Raw genomic sequence first — 25,624 nt, 5'->3', positions numbered from 1 at the left:
GCAGAAGAATGAACCTGGACCACTTACTTACACCATACACAAAAATAAATTCAAAATGGATTAAAGACCTAAATGTGAGACAGGAAACCATCAAAGTCCTCAAGGAGAAAACAGGCAACAACCTCTTTGATCCAGCTGCAGCAACTTCTTACTTGACATGTCTCTGAACTATTGGTCAAACTATTGGTCATGTCAACAAACTATTGGTACCTCATGAAAGTAAAAAGTTTCTGCACAGCAAAGGAAACAATCAACAAAACTAAAAGGCAACTGACAGAATGGGAGATGTTTGCAAATGACATATTGAGTAAATGGATAAAAATCTATAAAGAACTTACTGAACTCAACACCTGAAAAACAAATAACCCAGTGAAGAAATGGGCAGAAGACATGAATAGACACTTTTCCAAAGAAGACATCCAGATGGCAAACAGACACATAAAAGATGTTCAGTATCACTCATCATCAGGGAAATACAAATCAAACCACTTTTAGATACCACCTCACACTGGTCAGAGTGGCTAAAATTAACAACTCAGGAAACAACAGATGTTGGTGAAGATGTGGAGAAAGGGGAACTGTCTTGCACTGTTGGTGGGAATGCAAACTGGTGCAGCCACTCTGAAAAATAGTATGGAGATTTGTCAAAAAATTAAAAATAGAACTACTCTACGACCCCGCAATAGCACTACTAGGAATTTATTCTAAGAATATAAAACGCTGATTTGAAGGGGTATGTGCACCCCAATGTAGCAGCTGTATCAACAATAGCTAAATTATGGAAAGAGCCCAAATGTCCATGAACTGATGAATGGATAAAGAAGACGTGGTGTGTGTGTGTGTGTGTGTGTGTGTGTGTGTGTGTAATATATATATATATATATATATATATATATACAGTGCAATATTACTTGGCAATGAAAAAGAATAAAATCTTGCCATTTGCAACAACATGGATGGAACTAGAGGGTATTATGCTAAGTAGAATAAGTCAGTCAGAGAAAGACAGATATCATATGTTTTTACTCACATGTGGAATTTGAAAAACTTAACAGAAGACCGTAGGGGAAGGGAAGGAAAAATAAGTAACAGAGTGGGAAGCAAACCATAAGAGACTCTTAAATACAGAGAACAAACTGAGGGTTGGGGAGTGGGGAATATCAATGATGGGCATTGAGGAGGGCACTTGCTGGGATGAGCACTGGGTGTTGTATGCACCCTTCATTGTGGTCTCCTGGCCAGAAACCGTGTTACTATGAGTGCTTGCCACTGAAAGTTCAGAAGTACTTGTGATGCTCTTCCTTGCTGCATTCCCTGGTTACTCTTTCTTTTTTTTTTTTTTTTTTTTTAAATTTTTTTTTTCAACGTTTATTTATTTTTGGGACAGAGAGAGACAGAGCATGAACGGGGGAGGGGCAGAGAGAGAGGGAGACACAGAATCGGAAACAGGCTCCAGGCTCTGAGCCATCAGCCCAGAGCCCGACGCGGGGCTCGAACTCACGGACAGCGAGATCGTGACCTGGCTGAAGTCGGACGCTTAACCGACTGCGCCACCCAGGCGCCCCCCCTGGTTACTCTTTCTGATTCACTCACTGAAAGGATGCGACACCTCTTAGTACTGATGCAATGGACGCCACATCCTTCTCTCCCCTTAGCATATCTCGAAGTCTACTTTGGATTCTGAAAGACCTATGAGGCCATGAAATACGTAAAAATGGTTAAAATGGCAAATTTTATGTTATGTGTATTTTATCACAATTTCTGAAAAGTACATAGCCTTTTAGCCACCCTCTCCATAGTAGCAGATCACCCCAGGGAACACCTTATAAGGTAAATATTGTGATTTTTCTGATTTTACAGATGATAAGCAGCTATAGACTAATTATTTTGCTGAAAATTATATAGCTTGTGAGAGAGTTAGGATTTGAACTCAAGGTACCAGAAGGAAGATGGCGGAGTAGGAGGATGCTGGGCTCACTGCATCCTGCTGATCACTTAGATTACACCTACACCTGCCTAAATAACCCAGAAAACCACCAGAAGACTGGCAGAACGGACTCTCCAGAGTCAAGCGTAGACGAGAGGCCCACGGAAGACGGTAGGAAGAGCGGAGAGGCGGTTCGCGCTACACGGACTGGTGGGAGGGAGCCGGGGTGGAGGGGCGGCCCACCAGCAAAGCAGAGCCCCCGAGTCTGGCTGGCAAAAGTGGAGGGGCCAGATGGAGTGTGTTCTGACAGCAAGCAGGACTTAACATCTGGAAGGTTATAAGCTAACAGCTCTGCTTGGAGAATGGGAGGGCTGGAGGACAACGGGAAGGAGAGTTGTTGAGCCAGGGATGACAGAGCGCAGCTTGGCAGGGAACAAAGGCGCTCACGAGCGCCTTCTCCCTCGCTCATCCCCCAGCCAAAATCCCAAAGGGAACCAGTTCCTGCCAGGAAACTTGCTTGCACCACACAAACACCCAACGCTGTGCTTCTGCGGATATATCCCTCCAGTGGGTCTGACTCCCTCCCAGTGCCGCAGGGCCCCTCCAAAGCAGATCTCTGAAGGATAAGCGAGCTGAGCCTGCCCCTCCCACCCCGTGCACCTTGCCCATCCACCGCAGCTAATATGCCAGATCCACAGAACCACAAGCCTGGCAGTGTGCAAGTAGCCCAGACAGGCCATGCCACCCCACAGTGAATCCCGCCCCTAGGAGAGGGGAAGAGAAGGCACACACCAGTCTGACTGTGGCCCCAGGGGTGGGCTGGGGGCAGACATCAGGTCTGACTGCGGCCCCGCCCACCAACTCCAGTTATTCAAGACAGCACAGGGAAGTGCCTTGCAGTTCCACACCACTCCAGGGACTATCCAAAATGACGAAATGGAAGAATTCCCCTCAAAAAAACGTCCAGGAAATAACGACAGCTAACGAACTGATCAAAAAGGATTTAAACAATATAACAAAGTGAATTTAGAATAATAGTCATAAAATTAGTCGCTGGGCTTGAAAACAGTATAAAGGACAGCAGAGAATCTATTGCTACAGAGATCAAGGGATTAAGGAACAGCCAGGAGGAGCTAAAAAATGCTATTAATGAGCTGCAAAATAAAATGGAGACAACCACAGCTCGGATTGAAGAGGCGGAGGAGAGAATAGGTGAACTGGAAGATAAAATCATGGAAAAAGAGGAAGCTGAGAAAAAGAGAAAAAAAATCCAGGAGTATGAGGGAAAATTAGAGAACTAAGTGATGCACTAAAGAGAAATAATCTACGCATAATTGGTATTCCAGAGGAGGAAGAGAGAGGGAAAGGTGCTGAAGGTGTACTTGAAGAAATCATAGCTGAGAACTTCCCTGATCTGGGGAAGGAAAAAGGCATTGAAATCCAAGAGGCACAGAGAACTCCCTTCAGACGTAACTTGAATTGATCTGCAAGACATATCATAGTGAAACTGGCAAACTACAAGGATAAAGAGAACATTCTCAAAGCAGCTAGGGACAAACGTGCTCTAACATATAAAGGGAGACCTATAAGACTCGTGACTGATCTGTCTACTGAAACTTGACAGGCCAGAAAGGAATGGAAGGAGATCTTCAATATGATGAACAGAAAAAATATGCAGCCAAGAATACTTTATCCAGCAACTCTGTCATTTAGAATAGAAGGAGAGAAAAAGGTCTTCTCAAACAAACAAAAACTGAAGGAATTAGTCACCACTACACCAGCCCTACAAAAGATCCTAAGGGGGATCTTGTAAGACAAAGTACCAGAGACATCACTACAAGCATGAGACCTACAGACATCACAATGACTCTAAATCCATATCTTTCTTTAATAACACTCAACATAAATGGACTAAATGTGCCAACCAAAAGACATAGGGTATCAGAATAGATAAAGAAAAACAAGACCCATCTATTTTCTGTCTACAAGAGACTCATTTTAGACCTGAGGACACCTTCAGATTGAGAGCGAGGAGATGGAGAACTATTTATCATGCTACTGGAAGTCAAAATAAAGCTGGAGTAGCCATACTTATATCAGACAAAGTAGACTTTAGATTAAAGGTTGTAACAAGAGATGAAGGTGGGCATTATATAATAATCACAGGGTCTATCCATCAGGAAGAGCTAACAATTATAAATGTCTATGCACCGAATACGGGAGCCCCCAAATATATAAAATAATTCATCACAAACATAAGCAACCTTATTGATAAGAATGTGGTAATTGCAGGGGACTTTAACACCCCCCTTGCGGAAATGGATAGATCATCTAGACACACGGTCCATAAAGAAACAAGGGCCCTGAATGATACATTGGATCAGATGGACTTGACAGATATATTTAGAACTCTGCATCCCAAAGCAACAGAATATACTTTCTTCTAGAGTGCACATGGAACATTCTCCAAGATAGATCACATACCGGGTCACAAAACAGCCCTTCATAAGTATATGAGAATTGAGATCATACCATGCATACTTTCAGACCACAATGCTATGAAGCTTGAAATCAACCAGAGGAAAAAGTCTGGAAAACCTCCAAAAGCATGGAGGTTAAAGAACACCCTACTAAAGAATGAGTGGGTCACCCAGGCAATTAGAGAAGACATTAAAAAATATATGGAAACAAACGAAAATGAAAATACAACAATCCAAATGCTTTGGGATGCAGCGAAGGCAGTCCTGAGAGGAAAATACATTGCAATCCAGGCCTATCTCAAGAAACAAGAAAAATCCCAAATACAAAATCTAAAGCACACCTAAAGGAAATAGAAGCAGAACGGCAAAGACAGCCTAAACCCAGCAGAAGAAGAGAAATAATAAAGATCAGAGCAGAAATAAACAATATAGAATCTAAAAAACTGTAGAGCAGATCAATGAAACCAAGAGTTGGTTTTTTGAAAAAATAAACACAATTGATAAACCTCTAGCCAGGCTTCTCAAAAAGCAAAGGGAGATGACCCAAATAGATAAAATCATGAATGAAAATGGAATTATTACAACCAATCCCTCAGAAATACAAGCAATTATCAGAGAATACTAGGAAAAATTATATGCCAACAAACTGGACAACCTGGAAGAAATGGACAAATTCCTAAACACACACACGCTTCCAAAACTCAATCAGGAGGAAATAGAAAGCTTGAACAGACCCATAACCAGCAAAGAAATTGAATCAGTGATCAAAAATCTCCCAACAAATAAGAGTCCAGGACCAGATGGCTTCCCAGGGGAGTTCTACCAGACATTTAAAGCAGAGATAATACCTATCCTTCTCAAGCTATTCCAAAAAATAGAAAGGGAAGGAAAACTTCCAGACTCATTCTATGAAGCCAGTATTACTTTGATTCCTAAACCAGACAGAGACCCAAGTAAAAACAGAGAAATACAGGCCAATATCCCTGATGAATATGGATGCAAAAATTCTCAATAAAATACTAGCAAATCAAATTCAACAGCATGTAAAGAGAATTATTCACCATGATCAAGTGGGATTCATCCTGGGATGCAGGGCTGGTTCAACATTCGCAAATCAATCAACGTGATACATCACATTAATAAAAGAAAAGATAAGAACCATATGATCCTGCCAATCGATGCAGAAAAAGCATATGACAAAATTCAGCATCTTTCTTAATAAAAATCCTCGAGAAAGTCGGGATACAAGGAACATACTTAAAGATCATAAAAGCCATTTATGAAAAGCCCACATCATCCTCAATGGGGAAAAACTGAGAGCTTTTTCCCTGAGATCAGGAACACGACAGGGATGTCCACTCTCACCGCTATTGTTTAACATAGTGTTGGACGTGCTAGCATCAGCAATCAGACAACAAAAGGAAATCAAAGCATCAAAATTGGCAAAGATGAAGTCAAGCGTTCACTTTTTGCAAATGACACGATATTATACTTGGAAAATCCGATAGACTCCACCAAAAGTCTGCTAGAAGTGAGACATGAATTCAGCAAAGTTGCAGAATACAAAATCAATGTACAGAAATCAGTTGCATTCTTATACACTAATAATGAAGGAACAGAAAGACAAATAAACTGATCCCATTCACAATTGCACCAGCAAACATACATACGTAGGGATAAATCTAACCAAAGATGTAAAAGATCTGTGTGCTGAAAACTATAGAAAGCTTATGAAGGTAATTGAAGAAGATATAAAGAAATGGAAAGACATTCCCTGCTCATGGATTGGAAGAATAAATAGTGTCAAAATGTCAATACTACCCAAAGCTATCTACACATTCAATGCAATCCCAATAAAAATTGCACCAGCATTCTTCTCGAAACTAGAACAAGCGATCCTAAAATTCATATGGAACCACAAAAGGCCCCGAATAGCCAAAGTAATTTTGAAGAAGAAGACCGAAGCAGGAGGCATCACAATCCCAGACTTTAGCCTCTACTACAAAGCTGTCATCATCAAGACAGCATGGTATGGGCACAAAAACAGACACATAGACCAATGGAATAGAATAGAAACCCCAGAACTAGACCCACAAATGTATGGCCAACTAATCTTTGACAGAGCAGGAAAGAACATCCAATAGAAAAAAGACAGTCTCTAACAAATGGTTCTGGGAGAACTGGACAGCAACATGCAGAAGATTGAAACTAGACCGCTTTCTCACATCATTCACAAAAATAAACTCAAAATGGATAAAGGACCTGAATGTGAGACAGGAAACCATCAAAACCCTAGAGGAGAAAGCAGGAAAAGAACTCTCTGACATCAGCCATAGCAATTTATTACTTGACACATCCCCAAAGGCAAGGGAATTAAAAGGAAAATGAACTACTGGGACGTTATGAAGATAAAAAGCTTCTGCACAGCAAAAGAAACAACCAACAAAACTAAAAGGCAACCAATGGAATGGGAAAAGATATTCGTAAATGACATATCAGACAAAGGGCTAGTATCCAAAATCTATGAAGAGCTCACCAAACTCCACACCCAAAAAACAAATAATCCAGTGAAGAAACGGGCAGAAAACATGAATAGACACTTCTCTAAAGAAGACATCCGGATGGCCAACAGGCACATGAAAAGATGCTCAACATCACTCCTTACCAGGGAAATACAAATCAAACCACACTCAGATATCACCTCACGCCAGTCAGAGTGGCCAAAATGAACAAATCAGGAGACTATAGATACTGGAGAGGATATGGAGAAACGGGAACCCCCTTTCACTGTTGGTGGGAATGCAAATTGGTGCAGCCACTCTGGAAAGCAGTGTGGAGGTTCCTCAGAAAATGAAAAATAGACCTACCCTATGATCCAGCAGTAGCACTGCTAGGAATTTACCCAAGGGACACAGGAGTACTGATGCATAGGGGCACTTGTACCCTAATGTTTACATCAGCACTCTCAACAATAGCCCAATTATGGAAAGAGCCTAAATGTCCATCAACTGATGAATGGATAAAGAAATTGTGGTTTATATACACAATGGAATACTACGTGGCAATGAAAAACAATGAAATATGGCCCTTTGTAGCAACATTGATGGAATGGATGGTGTTATGCTAAGTGAAATAAGCCATACAGAGAAAGACAGATACCATATGGTTTCACTCTTATGTGGATCCTGAGAAAGTTAACAGAAACCCATGGGGGAGGGGAAGGAAGAAAAAAAAAAAAGAAGTTAGAGTGGGAGAGAGCCAAAGCATAAGAGACTCTTAAAAAGTGAGAACAAACTGAGGGTTGATGGGGGGTGGGAGGGAGGGAAGGGTAGGTGATGGGTATTGAGGAGGGCACCTTTTGGGATGAGCACTGGGTGTTGTATGGAAACCAATTTGACAATAAACTTCATATGTTGAAAAAAAAATGAAACCTGGGAGTCAAAAAAGAAAAGTTGATATGAAGGGATACTCTTTCATTAGAGTGTGGTGACTGGGAGTTAGGTGACTTGGTGTTTTTTTGTTCAGACTGTGTTAATCAGTAGCTTTATGATCCTAAATACTCAGGGTTTCTTCTTTGTCAAGTTTCTTCTTCTGAAAACGAATGTTTGGACTAGGTGACCTTTTAGGTCCCTTACACTAAGATTCTGTGATATTAATTATTAAGACTTTAGCCGATTAAATCAGCTGAGGATAGGTGGTCAGAAGTAGTGAAGTTAGATCAGAATTAGTTCAGTGAAATTTAAAAGTGATATATTTTTTAAAAATATTTATTTTGAGAGAGAGAGAGTGAGATCGAGCATGGGGGAGGGGCAGAGAGAGAGGGAGAGAGAGAGTCTGAAGCAGGCTTCGCTCTGTCATTGCAGAGCCCAAACGCAGGGGTCAAACTCATGAACCAGGAGATGGCACCTGGGCTTCAGGAATCAGATGCTTAACCAACTGAGCCACCCAGCTGCTCTCACTTTCTTAACTTTTTAAGTACATAATACAACATTGTTAATTATAGGCACATTGTGCAACACATTTCTAAAACTTTTAATGTTGCAAACCTGAAATGCTACCCATTAAACAATTCCTAATTTTCCTCTCCTTCCGTCCCTTGCAAACCAAGATACTACTTTCTATTTCTTTGTATCTACATCAGATTCCTAATGTAAATGGAATCACGCATTACTTGTCTTTTTGTGACTAGTGTCATCAGGATGCCTCTATGTTGTAGCATATGACAGAATTGCTCTTTTTTAAAGGCTGAATAGTATACTACATTTTGTTTATCCATTCATTTGTGGAGGGTTGCTTTCACCTCTTGGCTATTATGAATAATGCTGTAGTAAACATGAGTATGTAAATGATTTCTTTGAGATCTTTTTTCAATTCTTTTGGATATATGCTAAGAAGTGGGATTGCTGGATCATATGATTGTTATTTTAGTATTTTGAGAAACCTCTGTACTGTGCACCATTTTATATCCCTACCAACAGTGCACAAGGATTCCAATTTCTTTACATCCTCACTAACACTTGTTCTTTTCTGGGTTTTTTTGGTAGTGGCCATCCTAACAGTTGTGCAGTGGTATCTCATTTTGCTTTGGATATGCGTTTCCCTGATGATTAGTGAAATTGAAATTGAATGCTTTTTCTGGTGTGTTGTGACCATCTGTGTTTTCTTTGGAGAAATGTCTATTCAAGTCCTTTGCCCATTTTTTTAATAGGCTTATTTTTGTTGTTGAGTTAGAGAAGTTCTTTATATATTCTGGATATTAACCCTCTATCAGTTATATGGTTTGTGAATATTTCCTCCCATTCCATAGATTGCTCTTTCACTGTTGATTGTTTCCTTCACTGTGCACAAACTTTTCAGTTTGAAGTCATTTCATTTGTCTGTCTTCTGCTTTTGTCACCTATGCTTTTGGTATCATATCCAGTAAATCACTGTCAAATCTAATGTCACAAAGATTTTGCCGTATGTTTTCTTCTAGAGTTTTATAGCTTCAGGTATTATGTTTAGGTCTTTAATCTATTTTGATTTAACTTTTGTATATAGTATAAGATAAGGATCCAGCCTCATTATTTTGCATGTGGATATCCAGTTTATCCAGTAACATTCGTTTTGAAGAGTGTGTCCTCTCTCCTAGTGCCCTTGTTGAAGGTCATTTGACCAGATATGTGAGAATTTTACTTTGGGCTGTCTGTTACGTTGGTCTCTATGTCTGTCTTTTTTTTTTTTTAATGTTTATTTATTTATTTGAGGGGGAGAATCCAAAGCAGGATCTGCAATGACAGTGGCCGATGCAGGGCTTGATCCCACAAACCTGAACCAAAAGCAAGAGTTGGATGCTTAACTGACTGAGCCACCAGGTGCCCCTCTATGGTGTCTTCATGCTGCTACTGTACCATACTATTTTGATTACTGTAACTTTGCAATATATTTTGAAACCAGGAATTGTGAGGCCTCCAGCTCACAAGAGCAAGTGTTCTCTTTCCTAAAGATCATTTAGACTATTTGAGGTTCTTTGAAATTTCATGTGGATTTTAAGACCATTTTTCTGTTTCTGCAAAAGATGCCACTGGGGTTTTTAAAAAAAGTTTTATTTAAATTCCAGTTAGTTAACATACAGTATAATATTAGTTTTGGGTGTACAGTTTGGTGATTCAACACTTTTAAACACACCTAGTGCTCATCACAAGTGCACTGGGATTTTGATAGAGATTGCATTGAATCTGTAGGTCATTCTAGGTAGTATGGCTATTTTAACAACAGTAAGTTTTCCAATCCAGGAACAAGGAATGTCTTTACATTTACTTGTGTCATCTTTAATTTCTTTCAGCATTGTTTTTTAGCTTTCAGTCTATAAGTCTTTCACCTCCTCAGTTAAGTTTATTCCTCTGTATTTTATTCTTTATGATGCTATTGTAAATGGGATTGTATCACTTCTTGTTTTGAGCTTTTACTTCTATTTACATGTCTGGGATATCTGGTATTGAATTATGTCTGGTATCAAATTCTCATTTATTTTGGCTGATAAAATCACATAAAGCAACTGTACCATTTTCATGCAGTATTTTAGTTTTGGGAAGATGGTGATACAATTCCATGTTATTTATTATCTGTTTGTGTCCCAAGTCGCTACAGGTTTTAGGAAGTTGTTTTGTTCTTTGAGTTAAAAGCTTTGGATTACCCAAATTGCCTTGTTTGTTTGCCTGGCTGTTTCTTGGTATGCTGAACTTGACCATCTTTGCTTTCTCATATAGGGTACATCATGGAAGGGTTCCTGGCTCTGCAGCATGCCCTGGATATTGCCATCATGATGTACCATAACAGCAGATCTGCATATGTTTTGTTCAATGATTTCCTCATTTTTGTTAAGAGGTTTCCATCCCCTGTTTATTTTTATGATAGTTTTTTGTGGTTTTTTATAATTGTCTTCCCTTTGATAATTTTACTTATATTTTCTCTAACTGAACTTACCCTCCTCAGGACCATTGTTATGGAAAAGGAAAACAGATTAAAGGTAATGTCACTTTCTTTGTAACATTTTGGGCATGTGGAATACATTTGTGTTGCAATAATTTGACATATTGCAAAATGTGAATATTGCATATTCATGTATGAATGGTGAATAGATATGAATATATTATATTGAATATATGATACATTCAATTATATACTGAATATATATTCAATGGTGAATAGTTACATTGTGATAGAAGTATACAAATATAGACTGGGTGGAGTATACACTTTGTCATTTTTCAATTTTCTGATGTTCTGCTTTTATCTAAATTCTTGATTTGGCCTGTAGCTTTATTGACTAAATGACTATTTGACAAGAATGTTATGGAAGGAGGTCATATATTAAATGTCCTGAGTCTTCTTTGGAGTAAAATGGGCAACAAGGAAATAATCATATGAGCTCTTGAATTAGACTAATTGAAGATGAACCTCAATTCCAAGATTTGAGATGCTTTTCAATATTAAGTCAAATTAAGACCATTGGTTAAGAACAGTGGCTCTAAAGTCAGAGAGAAAGCTGTTGATTCATCCATCTATCCACTGATTGGTTCACTTATTTATTAGTTACCTACACTTTATCAGGGAGTTTCATAAATCTTGGCTTTAAATCTTGACTCTGCCAAGTATTAATCCTGTGATCATAGCCTATTTCTTCAGACGTAAATTGAAGATAATACCAAATTTCTAGGCTATCAGGGAGATTAAGTGACATGTTATTTTAAGAATTATCTATCTAGGTCTATCTCTGACCTGTAGGAAACACTCAACAAATGGCAGTTAAAAAGGGAGGATGGAATTCCTAAAGGTTTAGTTGAGGAAATACTAATAAACTGAGCTACTTTTCTAATATGATAAGAACCTAGGGGTGTGGGCAAAGTTGTTCTTAAAGTACTGAGGGTGTGATGCTTGGTCTGAGCAATGGAGGACAACTGGAGTTCACTGGGGAGACAGCATGGGAGGATTGGCTTTGAGACTATCTGTATCCTAACCATGTTCCTATCAGTGCATTGACAGAAGAAGGACTCTGGAAAGGAATGTGGAGGACAGCTTAGATTAAGGGTTGGCAAGCATTTTTTGGAAAGCACAAAAGTAGTGAATGTTTTAGGCTTGTGGGCCACATGTATCTCTGTTGCTTGCTTGCTTTCTTTCTTTCTTTCTTTCTTTCTTTCTTTCTTTCTACCACCTAGAAATGTAAAAGCCATTCTTAGCTCACAGGATGTACAAAAGTAGTCTGTGGGCTGGATTTGGCCAATAGGCTATAGTTTGCTGACACAAAGTTTGACTATGACATCAAGACTGAGGGTGTGGAACCAGTTGTGAGGTAATTGTAACAGACCAGGAGAAAAGCAAGGAGGGTCTGAGTCAAAGTGGTTTAGTATAAAGGAACAGACAAGGAAGAGTTTAATAAATATTTGGGTGGTAGAAATCAATGGAAATGGGATATGTACATAATTAACTTCATATTTTGGAAGTTTGTACACACTTCTTTAAACGACTTTCTTTCCCATGTATCAGGCTGTTCTTAAGGTATTTTGATGTTGCTACTTACCAAGTTGTATTGGGGTGAGGAAATATGATGTATTTCCTGAAGTGACAATGATGCTTGGGTTTAATGAAGACAGAATGGTATAGAGAGAAACATCATTCTTTTAAGAGGCAAGGGATTGTCTCTCCTCCTGGGTTGTCTAGATATGCTAATGAAATTATCCTCCCCCAAATCACCCAGGCTTGAAACTTCAATCTTATCAGTATAGTATAGTATAGTATAGTATAGTATAGTATAGTATAGTATGTTTAGTGTTAAGAATGTTGCCATTTCCTGCCTCTATAACTATTAGGTAAGTTTCTTAACTTCTCTGTGCCTCGCCTGTAAAATGGTGGTAAAAATATTCCTATCACATTGGGTTGTGGCAATGATTAAAGAGATACTGGTTGTTAGTAGGAAAAATTATGTAGCTGTCGATATTAGTTATCTGTTTTCTAAATTCTGTTTCTTTCTCACCATGTGTAGAAATGTCCTTTTCCAGTGCAAACTCTTAGTGATTTTTCACCATCCAGCTATTTCAGAAATCCTCTCATTGGTTTCCCTTATTACCATTTCTCCTTAATCTTACTTCACATTAAACCCTTTTCCCTCCACCCCAAATGGTTCATTTTGTACCATTCTTCATTTTGGCTAGAGGGTTTGAAAGGGAACCCTTTTGGGTTCATAGGGTCATAGGGTAGGTCATAGGGTAGGTCATAGGGTAGTTCTATCTTGTGTATGTGTGCTTCAAGAAATTCTTTCATAATTGAGTTTTTATTGGTTGTTCTGAGGATCAATATAGACAAATTCAATTTGTATAGAACTCTTAATGTATTACTGAAAATCTAAAAAATCATGTAGTTGTGATTCTTTTCCTTTTTAAAAAAATTTTTTTGATGTTTGTTTATTTCCGAGAGAGAGAGAAAGAGACAGAGTGTGAGTGAGGGAGGGGCAGAGAAACAGGGAGACACGGAATCTGAAGCAGACCCCAGGCTCTGAGCTATCAGTGCAGAGCCCAATGTGGGGCTTGAACCCACGAACCATGAAATCATGACCTGAGCTGAAGTTGGACACTTAACTGACTGAGCCACCCAGCGGCCCCAGTTGTGATTCTTTTCTAAAAGTTATTCCACTGACCTTCCAGCTTAAATTTGGAGGCAAATTTTCCTTAACAGTATATCAAGTATCAATATCTTCAAATGTTGTTATGCCATTAGAGCGTTAAGTCCCATTAATTCACAATTTAGTATCATATACACTACATACTCAAATTTTCAATCTTTTACAGCACGTTAACAAAGGTATTAGGAAACTGGACTACCATGACAAAGATGCTACAGAATGCATCAGATTCTGACGGGGAGAGCCAAGATCAAGAGGTGGTTTTCTTTAGGAAACAATTCTACCAAAAACAACATGGGAATAGAAGTAATTTAAAATGTTCAAGACATATTAAATGCACGACTGACTCCAAATTGCCATTTAGTATGCTTGGTATTATAGGATGTAAAAACTACCCCATCTATGGAATGTTAAGCTGACACCCAAGACAGTCAAATCCTCTCATATTCAATATCCCACTATTTTCTGGTTGTACAAAAAAATAACTAGCAAATTATTTCACTTCTTTAAAAAAAGCATTTACACTTAAAAAAATGAGGTGAGGTGGGGTTCCCTCCTTCTTGTTTCTAGAGCTACTAAAAAACTTGCATTTACAAAATAGTTGATAACAATATTCCTCTGGATTGTACAAGGAGGGAGACAGGGAACACTGATAAGACATGGGATATGATATTAATCAGATTTGGCTTCCTTCTCTCCTGCTTCATCAGAGGATGGGCTCTCCTCATTTTTAGTTTCTCCATTTTCTGCAGGTAAGTCTTCTTTTGTCTCTTGGTTAGCCACTTCAGCCTGTTTTCTCTTTGCTTTGCCTTCCCCCTTTGTTTGCACTTTCTTGTCTGAAGATTTATCCTTTCCTGTCGCCTTTTTGGATTTCATTTCCAATTTTGCAGGAGCAGATTTAGCTGACAACCTCGCTGCCCTTCCATTGGGCTCCTTCTTCTCCACCCCGTTGGTGGAGCTGACCTTCCTTTTGGGCATCGTGGGGTGGGGCGAGTGCATGCTGGGTGCCTGCAGGCTGCTGGACTCCGAGAGCCTTCCCGAAGCTGGGCTGCCTGTCCACATCTGCTCCTCCCACTGCCGGAGCTGCTGTGACGCACTGGGTAGTTCTATCTTTAACTTTCTGAGAAATGTCCACACTGTTTTGCAGCGTAGCTGTACCCGTCTGCATTCCTACCAACAGTGTAAGAGGATTCCCCTTTCTCCACATCCTGTCCAACATCTGTTGTTTCCTCTGTTGTTAATTTTAGCCATTCTGACAGGTGTGAGGTGGTATCTCATTGTAGTTTTGATTTGCATTTCTCTGATGTTGAGTGAGATTGAGCATTTTTTCATGTGTCTGTTAGCCATCTGGATGTCTTTCGAGAAGTGTCTCTTCATGTCTTCTGCCCATTTCTTAACTCAATTATTTTTTAGGTGTTGAGTTTGATAAGTTCGTTATATATTTTGTATACTAACTCTTTATCTGATATATCATTTGCACATATCTTTTCCCGTTCCCTCGGTTGCCTTTTAGTTTTGCTGATTGTTTCCTTTGCTGTGCAGAAGCTTTTTGTCTTGATGAACTCCCAATAGTTCATGTTTGCTTTTGTTTTTCTTGCCTCCAGTGACATGTCTAGTAAGAAGTTGCTGCAGCGGAGGTCAAAGAGGTTGCTGCCTATTTTCTCCTCTAGGATTTTGATGGTTTCCTGTCTGACATTTAGGTCTTTCACACATTTTGAATTTATTTTTGTGTGTGGTATAACAAAGTGGTCCAGTTTCATTCTTCTGCATGTCTCCATCCAGATTTCCTAACACCATTTGTTGTTTTTTTTTCCATTTTTCTTTCTTGCTTTGTTGAAGATGAGTTGACCATATAGTTGTGAGTTCTCTTTTGGATCCTCCATTCTATTCTATTGATCTGTCTGTTTTTGTTCCAGTACCATACTGTCTTGACGATTACAGCTTTCTAATACAGCTTGAAGTCTAGTCCAGAATTGTGATGCCTCCAGCTTTGCTTTTCTTTTTCAACATCACTATAGCTATTTGGTGTCTTTTCTGGTTCCATACAAATTTTAGAATTGTTTGTTCCAGCTCTGTTAAAAATGTTGATGTTATTTTGATAGGGATTGATTGAACGTGTGGATTCCTTTGGATAATATTGACATTTTAACAATATTTGCTCTCCCAATTCATGAGTATGGGATGTTTTTCCATTTCTTTTGTCTACTTCAATTTCTTTCATAAGTGTGCTATAGTTTCAGAGTATAGATCTTTTATCTTTTTGGCTAGGTATTCTATGTGGAAAACCCTAAAGACTCTACCAAAAAATTACTAGAACTGATACATGAATTCAGCAAAGTCTCAGGATATAAAATCAATGCGCAGAAATCTGTTGATTTCTATACAACAATAATAAAGCAGCAGAAAGAAAAATAAAAAAATCGATCCCATTTATAATTCCACCCAAAACCATAAAATACCTAGGAATAAATCTAACCAATGAGTTCAGTCTTTTGAAATGACACTAGCTCTGTGGGCTTGACTACAGTCAATTTTATTTTATTTTATTTTTTTAATGTTTTATTTTATTTTTGGGAGACAGAGAGAGACAGAGCATGAGTGGGGGAGGAGCAGAGAGAGAGAGGGAGACACAGAATCTGAAGCAGGCTCCAGGCTCTGAGTGTCAGCACAGAGCCTGATGTGGGGCTCAAACCTACAAGCCATGAGATCATGAGCTGAGCTGAAGTTAGACGCCCAACCAACTGAGCCACCCAGGCGCCCAACTACGGTCAATTTTAACAAATGTTCTCCATTCACATTTGCACTGAAAAACAATGTGTACTGTGTGTTCAATGGGTGCAATTTTCTGGGCACGTTACAACAACTTTGTTAGTAATGTTGTTCATATCTTTTTTAAGAAGTTTATTATTATTATTCTTTTAAATAATCTCTACACCCATTGTGGGACTTGAACTCACAACTGGAGATCAAAAATCACATGCTGTAGTGACCGAGCCTGTCAGGTGCTCTGTGTTGTTCATATCTTTAACATGTGTTTTTATGTCATTTGTATCAGTTATGGAGGGAAGTATGTTAAAAATCTCTGTCTATGATTATTGATTATTAGGTGGTCAGTGTTGATGATCGATTGTTATTAGAGCATTTTTTAAAGTAATAGCTGCTTTAAAGTCTTTATTATTAGATAATTCTATTATCTATGTCATCTTGATTTGGCATCTGGGGATTTTCTTTTTTTTTTTTTTTCGAGTTTACATTTTCCTAATCTTGGTTTACTGAGTAGTTTGGGGTTGTATCGTGAATATTTTGAATATTATGTTATGAATCCCTTTTTCCGTTGATAATTTTCCATTTTAGTATGTAGCCAATCTCTTTATATTTAGAATACACATCCTTACAAATGACAAGACCTCATTGTTTATTATGGCTGAGTAATGCCACATCTTCCTTATCCATTCATCTATTGATAGACATGTGGGTTGCTAACATATTTTGGCTATTACAAGTAATACAAGTAATGCTGCAATAAACTTAGGAATGCACATATCTTTTCCAGTTAGTGTTTTCATTTTTGGGGGGTAATATCCAGTAGTGGAATTACTAGATCATATCAGATGGTAATTCTGTTTTTATTTTTTTGAGGAAATTCCATACTGCTTTCCACAGTGGCTACACAAATTTGCATTCCCACCAACAGTGCAAGAGGGTTCCTTTTTCTTCACATCCTCACTAACTCTTATTATTTCTTATCTTTTCGATTCTAGCCATTCTGACAGGTGTAAGGTTGATAATCTCATTGTGGTTTTTATTTGCATTTCCCTGATGATTAGTGATGTTGAACATATTTTCATATGTCTGTTGACTATCTGTATGTCTTCTTTGGGAAAATGTCTATTTAGGGCCTTAATTTTTAAATTGGATTATTTTATTTTTTGGCTGTTGTTTAAATTCTTAATATATTTTGTGATATTAGCCCCTTATCAGATATATCATTTACAAATATCTTCTCCCATTCAGTAGGTTGTCTTAGTTGTTTATTTCCTTTGCTGTGTGGAAGCTTTTTTTTTTTTTTTTTATGTAGTCCTAATAGTTTATTTTTCCTTTTGTTCCCTTGCCTCAGAGATATATCTAGAAAAATGTTGCTATGGCCCATGTCAAAGAGGTTACTGCCTGTGTTCTCTAGGGTCTTGATGGTTTCCTGTCTCACATTTAGGCCTTTGATTTATTTTGAATTTATTTTTGTGTTTGTTATAAGAAAGTTGTGCAGTTTCATTCTTTTACATGTTGCTGTCCAGTTTTCCCAACACCGTTTGTTGAAGAGACTTTTTTGCATATCCTTTCCTCCTTTGTAGAAGATTAATTGACCATATAGTTGGGGGTTCTTTTCTGGATTTTCCATTCTGTTCCATTGATCTAGGTGTTTGTTTTTTGTGCCAAAACCATAGCATTTTGATCACTACAGCTTTGTAGTATAACTTGAAATCTGGAGTTGTGATAACTCCAGTTTTTTTCTTTTACAAGATTACTTTGGCTTTTTGGTGTCTTTTGTGGTTCCATATAAATTCTAGGATTGTTTGTTCTAATTCTGTGAAAAATGCTGTTGGTATTTTGATAGAGATTACATTAAATGTGGAGATTGCTTTGGTAGTATGGGTATTTTAACATTTGTTCTTCTAATTTGTGAACATGGAATATCTTTCCATTTGTGTCATGTTCAGTTTCTTTCATTGATATTTTATAGTTTTCAGAGTACAGGTCTGTTATTTCTTCAGTTAAGTTTATTCCCAGGTATTTTATTGTTTTTGGTGCAACTGCAAATGGGACTATTTTCTTAATTTCTTTTTCTGGTGCTTCATAATTAGTGTATAGAAATTTGACAAATTTCTGTATATTAATTTTGTATCATGTGACTTTACTATTCCTGTGTTTTTTAATTATTTCTTTTAAAAAAATTTTTTTTAAATGTTTATTTATTTTTGAAAGAGAGAGAGCATGCAGGGGACCCACAGAGAGAAAGGGAGACACAGAATCCGAAGCAGGCTCCAGACTCTGAGCTGTCAGCACAGAGCCCGATGTGGGGCTCGAAAACACAAACCTTGAGATCATGACCTGCGCTGAAGTTGGACGCTTAACCAACTGAGCCACCCAGGCATTCTGTTGATATAGTATTTTTTATCATTCACTTGAACTTACTGTATTGTCTTATTGGCCATAACTATTAGTTGTGTTGATTTCATGGTTGCTTTAGGGTTTATAGCATGCATGTTTGCCATTTTGTCATACATTTTACTTCTTTACAATATATTGGTATTATTTTGCTTTTAAAAGTAAATTACAGTTCTTTTTTTAAATGTTTTTATTTATTTTTGAGAGATAGAGACAGAGCACGAGCTCGGAGGGACAGAGAGAATGGGAGACACAGAATCTGAAGCAGGCTCCAGGCTCTGAGCTGTCAGGATGCTCAACTGACTGAGTCACCCATGTTCCCCAAAGTAAATTACGTTTCTAAAGAGATTTAAATAATAAGAAAAAAAGTTTTATATTTTTCCAACGTACTTCTCACTTTTTGTTCTCTTTATTCCTTGTGTAGATACAGATCCATCTTATATCATTTTCCTTCTACCTGAATGTTTTTCTTTAACATTATTTGTAGTGCTGTTCTGTTGATTTTATTCTTTCAGCTTTTACATATTTGGCAAGGTCTTTATTTTGCTTTTCTTTTGAAAGGTATTTATGTTGTGTTGAATTTTTTTTTAATGTTTACTTATCTTAGAGAAAATGAGAGAGAGAATGAGAATATGAGCATGAGCAGGGGAGGGTCAGAGGGAAAGGGAGGCACAGAATTCAAAGCAGGCTCCAGGGTCTGAGCTGTCAGCACAGAGCCTGATGTGGGACTTCAACTCATGAACTATGAGATCATGAGCTGAGCTGAAGTTAGATGCTTAACCAACTGAGCCACCCAGGTGCCCTAAGAATTCTAAAGTAAGAAGTTTTTCTTTTAACACTTAAATATCTGTTCCATTGTTATGTGGCTTCCCATGTTTCTACTTAGATGGGCTTTCCCCCACTCTGTACATAATGTGTCATTTTTGGAGGCTGGTTTAAAGATTTCCTGTTTTGAGCAATTTGACTATGATATGCTTTGGTATAGTTTTCTTCATGTTTCTTGCGCTTGGATTTCATGGATCTTCTTATATCTGTGGTTTTATGGTTGGTCAGAATTTTGAAAAAAATTTGGCCTTTATATTTTGACATGTCTCTTATGCCCTCTGTCTCCCTCCACTCTCTCAGGGACCTCCATTAGGCTACCTGAATTTGTCTTATTGATACTTTATTCATTTTTTTTTTCAGGCCTTTTGTGTTTTATTTTGGTTCGTCTATAGTACTATGTCTTCAAGTTCATTAATATTTTCTGCAATATCTAATCTGATGTTAATCCAATCTAGTGTATTTTTTGTCTCAGATACTTTATATTTTCCATGTGTCTGCTGAACATGTACCATTTTCCTTTAGCTTACTGAGTAGATGGAATGCATTTATAATAAGCTTTAATGTCCGTGTCCATTGGTTCTGTAATTGCACATTTGTGTGTCAGTTTTGATGATTGGCTTTTCTTCTCGCTGAGTTATGTGTCTCCTTTTTTGCATACCTCATATATTATTTATTTACTACTATGTAATAATATTACCACAACTTAGTAGCTTATAATACCATACATTTATTAGTTCACACTTTCTGTGTGTTGGATTCAGGCATGGCTTAGCTGAGTTTTCTGCAAGGCTGCAATCAGGATGTTATCCAGGGTTTTGGTCTCATTTGAGTCTCAAATAGGGGAAGAATCTCTTCTAAACTCTTGTAGTTTTTGGCATATTTCAGTTTGTTATGGTTGTTGAACTGAGTCATTTCTTTCTTTTTTTAATGTTTATTTATCTATTTTGAGAGAGTACACATATGTATGTGAGAGTGGGAGAGGGGCAGAGAGAGAGAGAGGGAGTGAGAGAATTCCAAGCAGGCTTCATGCTGTCAGCACAGAGCCAGATGTGGGGTTTGGTGTCACAAATTATGAGCTCATGACCTGAGCCAAAATCAAGAGTTGGATGCTTAACCAACTGAGCCACCCAGATGCCCCAATTTTGTTTCTTTCTCACTGTTGGCCAGAGGCTGCCCTCAGCCACTTGCCTTATGGAACTTCTAAAATGGCCTTACAACATCATCAAATTGAATAAGAGGAGAGAATCTCAGAGTGAGACCAATGCCATGATCAATGTAACATAATCACAGAAGTGACATTTCATCACCGTCACTACATTACTGGTTAAAATGAGTTACATGACCCAGCCATACTCAATGGGAAGGAACCACACAGGACTGTGAACACCAGAAGGCAGAGATGATAGGGATCACCTTAGAGACTGTCCATCACATCTAGTAATTTTTTATTGAATGCCAAGCATTGTGAATTTTAATTTGTTGGGTCTTGGGTATTTCTGTATTCCTGTATTCCTCAGTTTTATTTTGAAAACATGTCAGATAATCTGGAAACAGTATTATCCTTTGGGGTCTTGCTTTTTAATTTTTGTTAAGTGTGACCAGAGTGGCATTTATTCTAAGACAGTAGTTCTCAACTGGAGGCAGTTTTCCTCCTGTAGGATATTTGGTAATGTCCGGGGATAGTTATACACCTGTAAATAGTCATTGCTCCTGACACCTTGTAGGTAGTTTAGGGTCACTGTTAAATATCCTATAATGAATGAGATTTTTTTTAAATAGGGATTAAAAATTAATCCAAAATGTAAATAGTGCTGAAAGTGAGAAATCCTGTTATATATGAAGCACTTAGGATACTGCTTTGCATTGAGTATGTTCTCAATAGTGCTGAGGCTGGGAAACCCAAGTCTAGGGCTAAATTTGGCCCCCTCTTAATACAAAATCCTTGTAAATATTCTACCTATGACCTATAATTATATGGTTTTCAATTACATAGTTTTAAACTCTGAATGGTGGGACAGGAACTATTCGTAGCCATCTGTGAGCTGTAGGTATTTGTCCTAATCCTTAAAAGTTGTTCTTTTCATGGCCTTGACCCCATTCTTCACACATATGTACTGACAAGTACTAACCTGAAGACTCTGGGAGTACCTTTCAAAGATCCCTGGAGCACTCCCTCTATGATTATCTCTCTGCTTTTATTTAACACTGCAAACTCCAGCCACCTTGTCCTCCATGGATTCCCAGCTGTCTTCTGCTCTCAGGAACATTGCTGGGCTCTCACTCCAGTTAGCTAGGCAACTAATTAGCAACTTGCTAAGTGAGTGCTTGATCACAGGGCTCATCTCTTTTGTTTTCCTCTTCTCTAAGGGATTATTGGCCTTTATTTATTGCCTGGTCTCCCATGTCTTAAGAATCCATTTTTCACTGTGTTTCTTTCCTTTAAAAAATTTTATTTTTTAGTTGAGATATAATTGACATATAAAGCATATGAGTTTTAGGTTATATTATACATATATACATATATATACATAATAATTTGATATATATATCTGTGTATTGCAAAATGATTGTAATAAGTTTAGTTAATATCCATCACTATACATAGTTAAAATTTGTGTATGTATGTGTGTAAGGAGAACTTTTAAGGTCTACTCTCTTAGCAGCTTTCAAATACACGTATTGTATTGTTAACTCTAATCATCATGATGTACATTATATCCCCAGGATTTATTTATCTTATAACTGGAAATGTTTACCTTTTGAGCACCTTCCCCTACCTCTGCCTGTAGTAACTGCCAATCTGTTTTGTGTATCTATGAGTTGGGTTTTTATTGCTATTGTTTTTTTTAGATTTTGCATGTAAGTGATATCCTAAAGTGTCTGACTTATTTCTCTAAGTGTAGCATCCTCAAGGTCCATCCCTGTTGTTACAGATCGCAAAATGTCTTTCCTTTTTATGGCTGAATAATATTCCATGTGTCTTTTTTCCATATATGTCTGACTTATTTCCCTGACTATAACCCTGAAGCCACATTTGTATTATTGCACATGGTAGGATTCCTTCTTTTTTATGGCTGAGTAATATTCATTGTACATACGTCTTTTTTTTTTTTTAGTTGTTTCTAGTTAGAGAGTACATTTGGTCCCATTTGCCCCATCTCAGCCAGAAGGTGAAGCCTTCCATTTCTCTTAATTTTTGTTTTGTATTAGAAATTTTGTATGAAAGAACTATGGAGACCATGCCCTCTTATTTAAGACAGAGTTACCTTGCATCTTGGCTGGGTTGCTGCCTTAGCTTCATTCATCACTCATTGAAGATATAGGCACAGAGTTCCAAGTGATTTTCTTTTATTTATTTATTTATTTATTTTATTTATTTTTTTTTTTTTTAATTTTTTTTTTCAACGTTTTTATTTTTATTTTTGGGACAGAGAGAGACAGAGCATGAACGGGGGAGGGGCAGAGAGAGAGGGAGACACAGAATCAGAAACAGGCTCCAGGCTCTGAGCCATCAGCCCAGAGCCTGACGCGGGGCTCGAACTCCTGGACTGCGAGATCGTGACCTGGCTGAAGTCGGACGCTTAACTGACTGCGCCACCCAGGCGCCCCCAAGTGATTTTCTTTTAAAATATCAATGTCTATTACACAAATAATGCAGGTTAAAAAAAAAAAAAAGACAAGGAAAACATGCCTGGGCCCCTGACCCAGAAATCTTTCAGCAAGTTAGTCTATGTTTGTCTTTTTCTTTATCTCTACAAGTGTTTGCATGTGGACATCACACATCTCTACATACAAGTTTGGCCTCTTGGGAGTTTTAGTGTCCTTTGTAGGTTACTTAAGTTCATTGTAAACTTTCTCTTTGATTTTTCATTGAAATTTGCTTTAAAAGACTGAGTTTGTCACTGATCCTTAGTAAATCTGTTATTTCATGGTTTTGCAGTCTTTTTTTTTTTTTTAGTAGCCTTCATACCCAGCACAGAGCAGGACTGAACTCGCAATCCTGAGATCAAGACCTGAGCTAAGAAGTTGGACACTTAGCCGACTGAGCCACCCAAGTGCCCAGGTTCTGCAGACTTTAAATTAACACTTTATTTCCTTATTTGGTTCCTTTGCATAATAAAATGTACCTGAATCCATCTGTAAGGATATTGGAAGCAATCAAATAACCAGGTACCCTCACATTTATTTGTTTATTCAACACACAATTTTAAGCACTTCCTTTGTGCTAGACAGAGGACACTAAAGTCACAGAATTTAATATTGAAGTATAATAATTGAAATATAATACTTTAATAATAAAACATCTACTTTGAAAAGCTTCTGGAAACTAGCACCACTAATTTGACTTTTTTTATTATCCTTTTAAATTAAAATGATTTTGTAACTTTTTTTAAGTTTTTATTTTAAGTCTAGTTAGTTAACATACAGGGTAATATTAGTTTCAAATGTACAATATAGTAATCCAGCACTTCTGTGCACCACCCAGTGCTAATCATGATAAGTGCACTCCTTAAGCCCCATCACTCACCCCTCTGAAATCATCATTTTGTTCTCTATAAAAGAGTCTGTTTCTTGATTTGTCTCTCTCTCTCTCATTTTTTTCCTATTGTTTATTTGTTTTGTTTCTTAAATTCCACATATGAGTGAAATCATATGGTATTTGTCTTTCTCTGACCTACTTCACTTAGCATTTTACTCTATAGCTCCATCTATATCATTCTTTTTTATGGCTGAGTACTGTTCCATTGTTTCCGTTGTATATATGTATATACCACATCTTCTTTATCCATTCATTATCAGTCAGTGGACATTTGGGCTATTTTCATAATGTGGCTATTGTAGATAATACTGCCCTAAACATCAGGTGCATGTATCCCTTTGAATTAGTATTTTTGTATTCTTTGGGTAAATGCTGGATCATAGGGTAGTTAGTTCTATTTTTCACTTTTTGAGGAACCTCCATACTGTTTTCCACAGTGGCTGCACCAGTTTGCATTCTCACCAACAGTGCATGCGGGTTTGTTTTTTATCCACATCCTTGCCAATACCTTTTGTTTCTTGTGTTTTTGATTTTGGCCATTCTGACATGTGTGAGGGGATACCTCACTGTAGTTTTGATTTGTGTTTCTCTGAGGATGAGTTATGATGAGCATCTTTTCGTGTGTCTGTTGGCCATCTGAATGTCTTCTTTGGAGAAATGTCTGTTCATGTCTTGTGCCCAGTTTTTAATTGGACTATTTGTTTTTTGGGTGTGTTGAATTTTACAGGTTCTTTATATATTTTGCATATATGATATATTATAGTTCATGAATCTCACTATTAAAACTCTGTGAATTTGCCCATTATATTATTTGGATCTTAGCATTTACAGATGAGGACTTTGAGGCACAGAGAGGTCAAGTTTTCTCACGGTTATATTGCTGGTAGGTGGCAGAGGGAGGATCCAAACCCAGGGAGTCTTGTCTCCAATCTGTGCTTGTACCAGGGAAAAATGGCCTCTAGGGGCGCCTGGGTGGCTCAGTGGGTTGAGCACCCAACTTCGGCTCAGGTGATGATCTCACAGTTTGTGGGTTCAAGCCCAGCATCAGGCTCTGTGCTGACCTCTTGGAGCCTGGAGCCTGCTTTGGATTCTGTCTCCCTCTCTCTCTGTCCATCCCTGCTTGAGCTCCATCTTTCTCTCTCTCTCTTGAAAATGAATAAATGTTAAAAAAAATTAAAAAAAAAAAAAAAGGCCTCCAAAACACGCCGAGGCAGCAGGATGGAGTTGGAAGAGCACAGAACAGGGAGGTCTTTCGGTGCAACTTTGTAGAAGCAACTCACCCTCTTTGAGTCTGACTTTGTGATCTGTAAAATTAGAGGGGTTTATGTAGATTAAAGATTGGCAAACTTTACCTGTAAGAAAAACCTGATAATATATATTTTAGGTTTTGCAGGCTGTATTACAACTATAACTCTGTTTGGGATGAAAGCAGCCACAGACCATACGAAACGAATGAGCATGGCTGTGTGCCAATAAAGCTTTATTTATAAAAGTATGAGGTAGACTGGATTTGGCCCATGGGCTGTAGTTTG

General features: G+C 37.9%; 2 protein-coding genes and 1 long non-coding RNA gene across 3 annotated transcripts in view; 1 reads left to right on the top strand and 2 right to left on the bottom strand.

Annotated features, from left to right (window-relative positions):
- LOC125154203 (phospholipid-transporting ATPase ABCA3-like) overlaps nt 1–25,624 on the top strand; it is a 304,058-nt gene that overhangs the window by 21,410 nt on the left and 257,024 nt on the right. The gene's annotated exons all lie outside the window — the stretch shown is intronic.
- On the bottom strand, nt 7,673–19,825 carry LOC125154210 (uncharacterized). The gene is made up of 3 exons (XR_007147719.1): nt 19,815–19,825; nt 13,801–14,002; nt 7,673–7,682 (listed from the first exon to the last, which is right to left on the bottom strand). It is a non-coding gene; the product is annotated as an uncharacterized LOC125154210 (long non-coding RNA).
- Nucleotides 14,237–14,542, bottom strand: LOC125154207 (non-histone chromosomal protein HMG-14-like). Its single transcript, XM_047838058.1, has one exon. The coding sequence runs from the start codon at nt 14,540–14,542 to the stop codon at nt 14,237–14,239; it is 306 nt and encodes a 101-aa protein (XP_047694014.1).

Source organism: Prionailurus viverrinus, chromosome E3 (assembly GCF_022837055.1).
Source record: "Prionailurus viverrinus isolate Anna chromosome E3, UM_Priviv_1.0, whole genome shotgun sequence".
Classification (NCBI taxonomy): Eukaryota; Metazoa; Chordata; class Mammalia; order Carnivora; family Felidae; genus Prionailurus; species Prionailurus viverrinus.
Note: the sequence above shows the minus strand (reverse complement) of the source record. Positions and strands in the feature narration are given on the sequence as shown.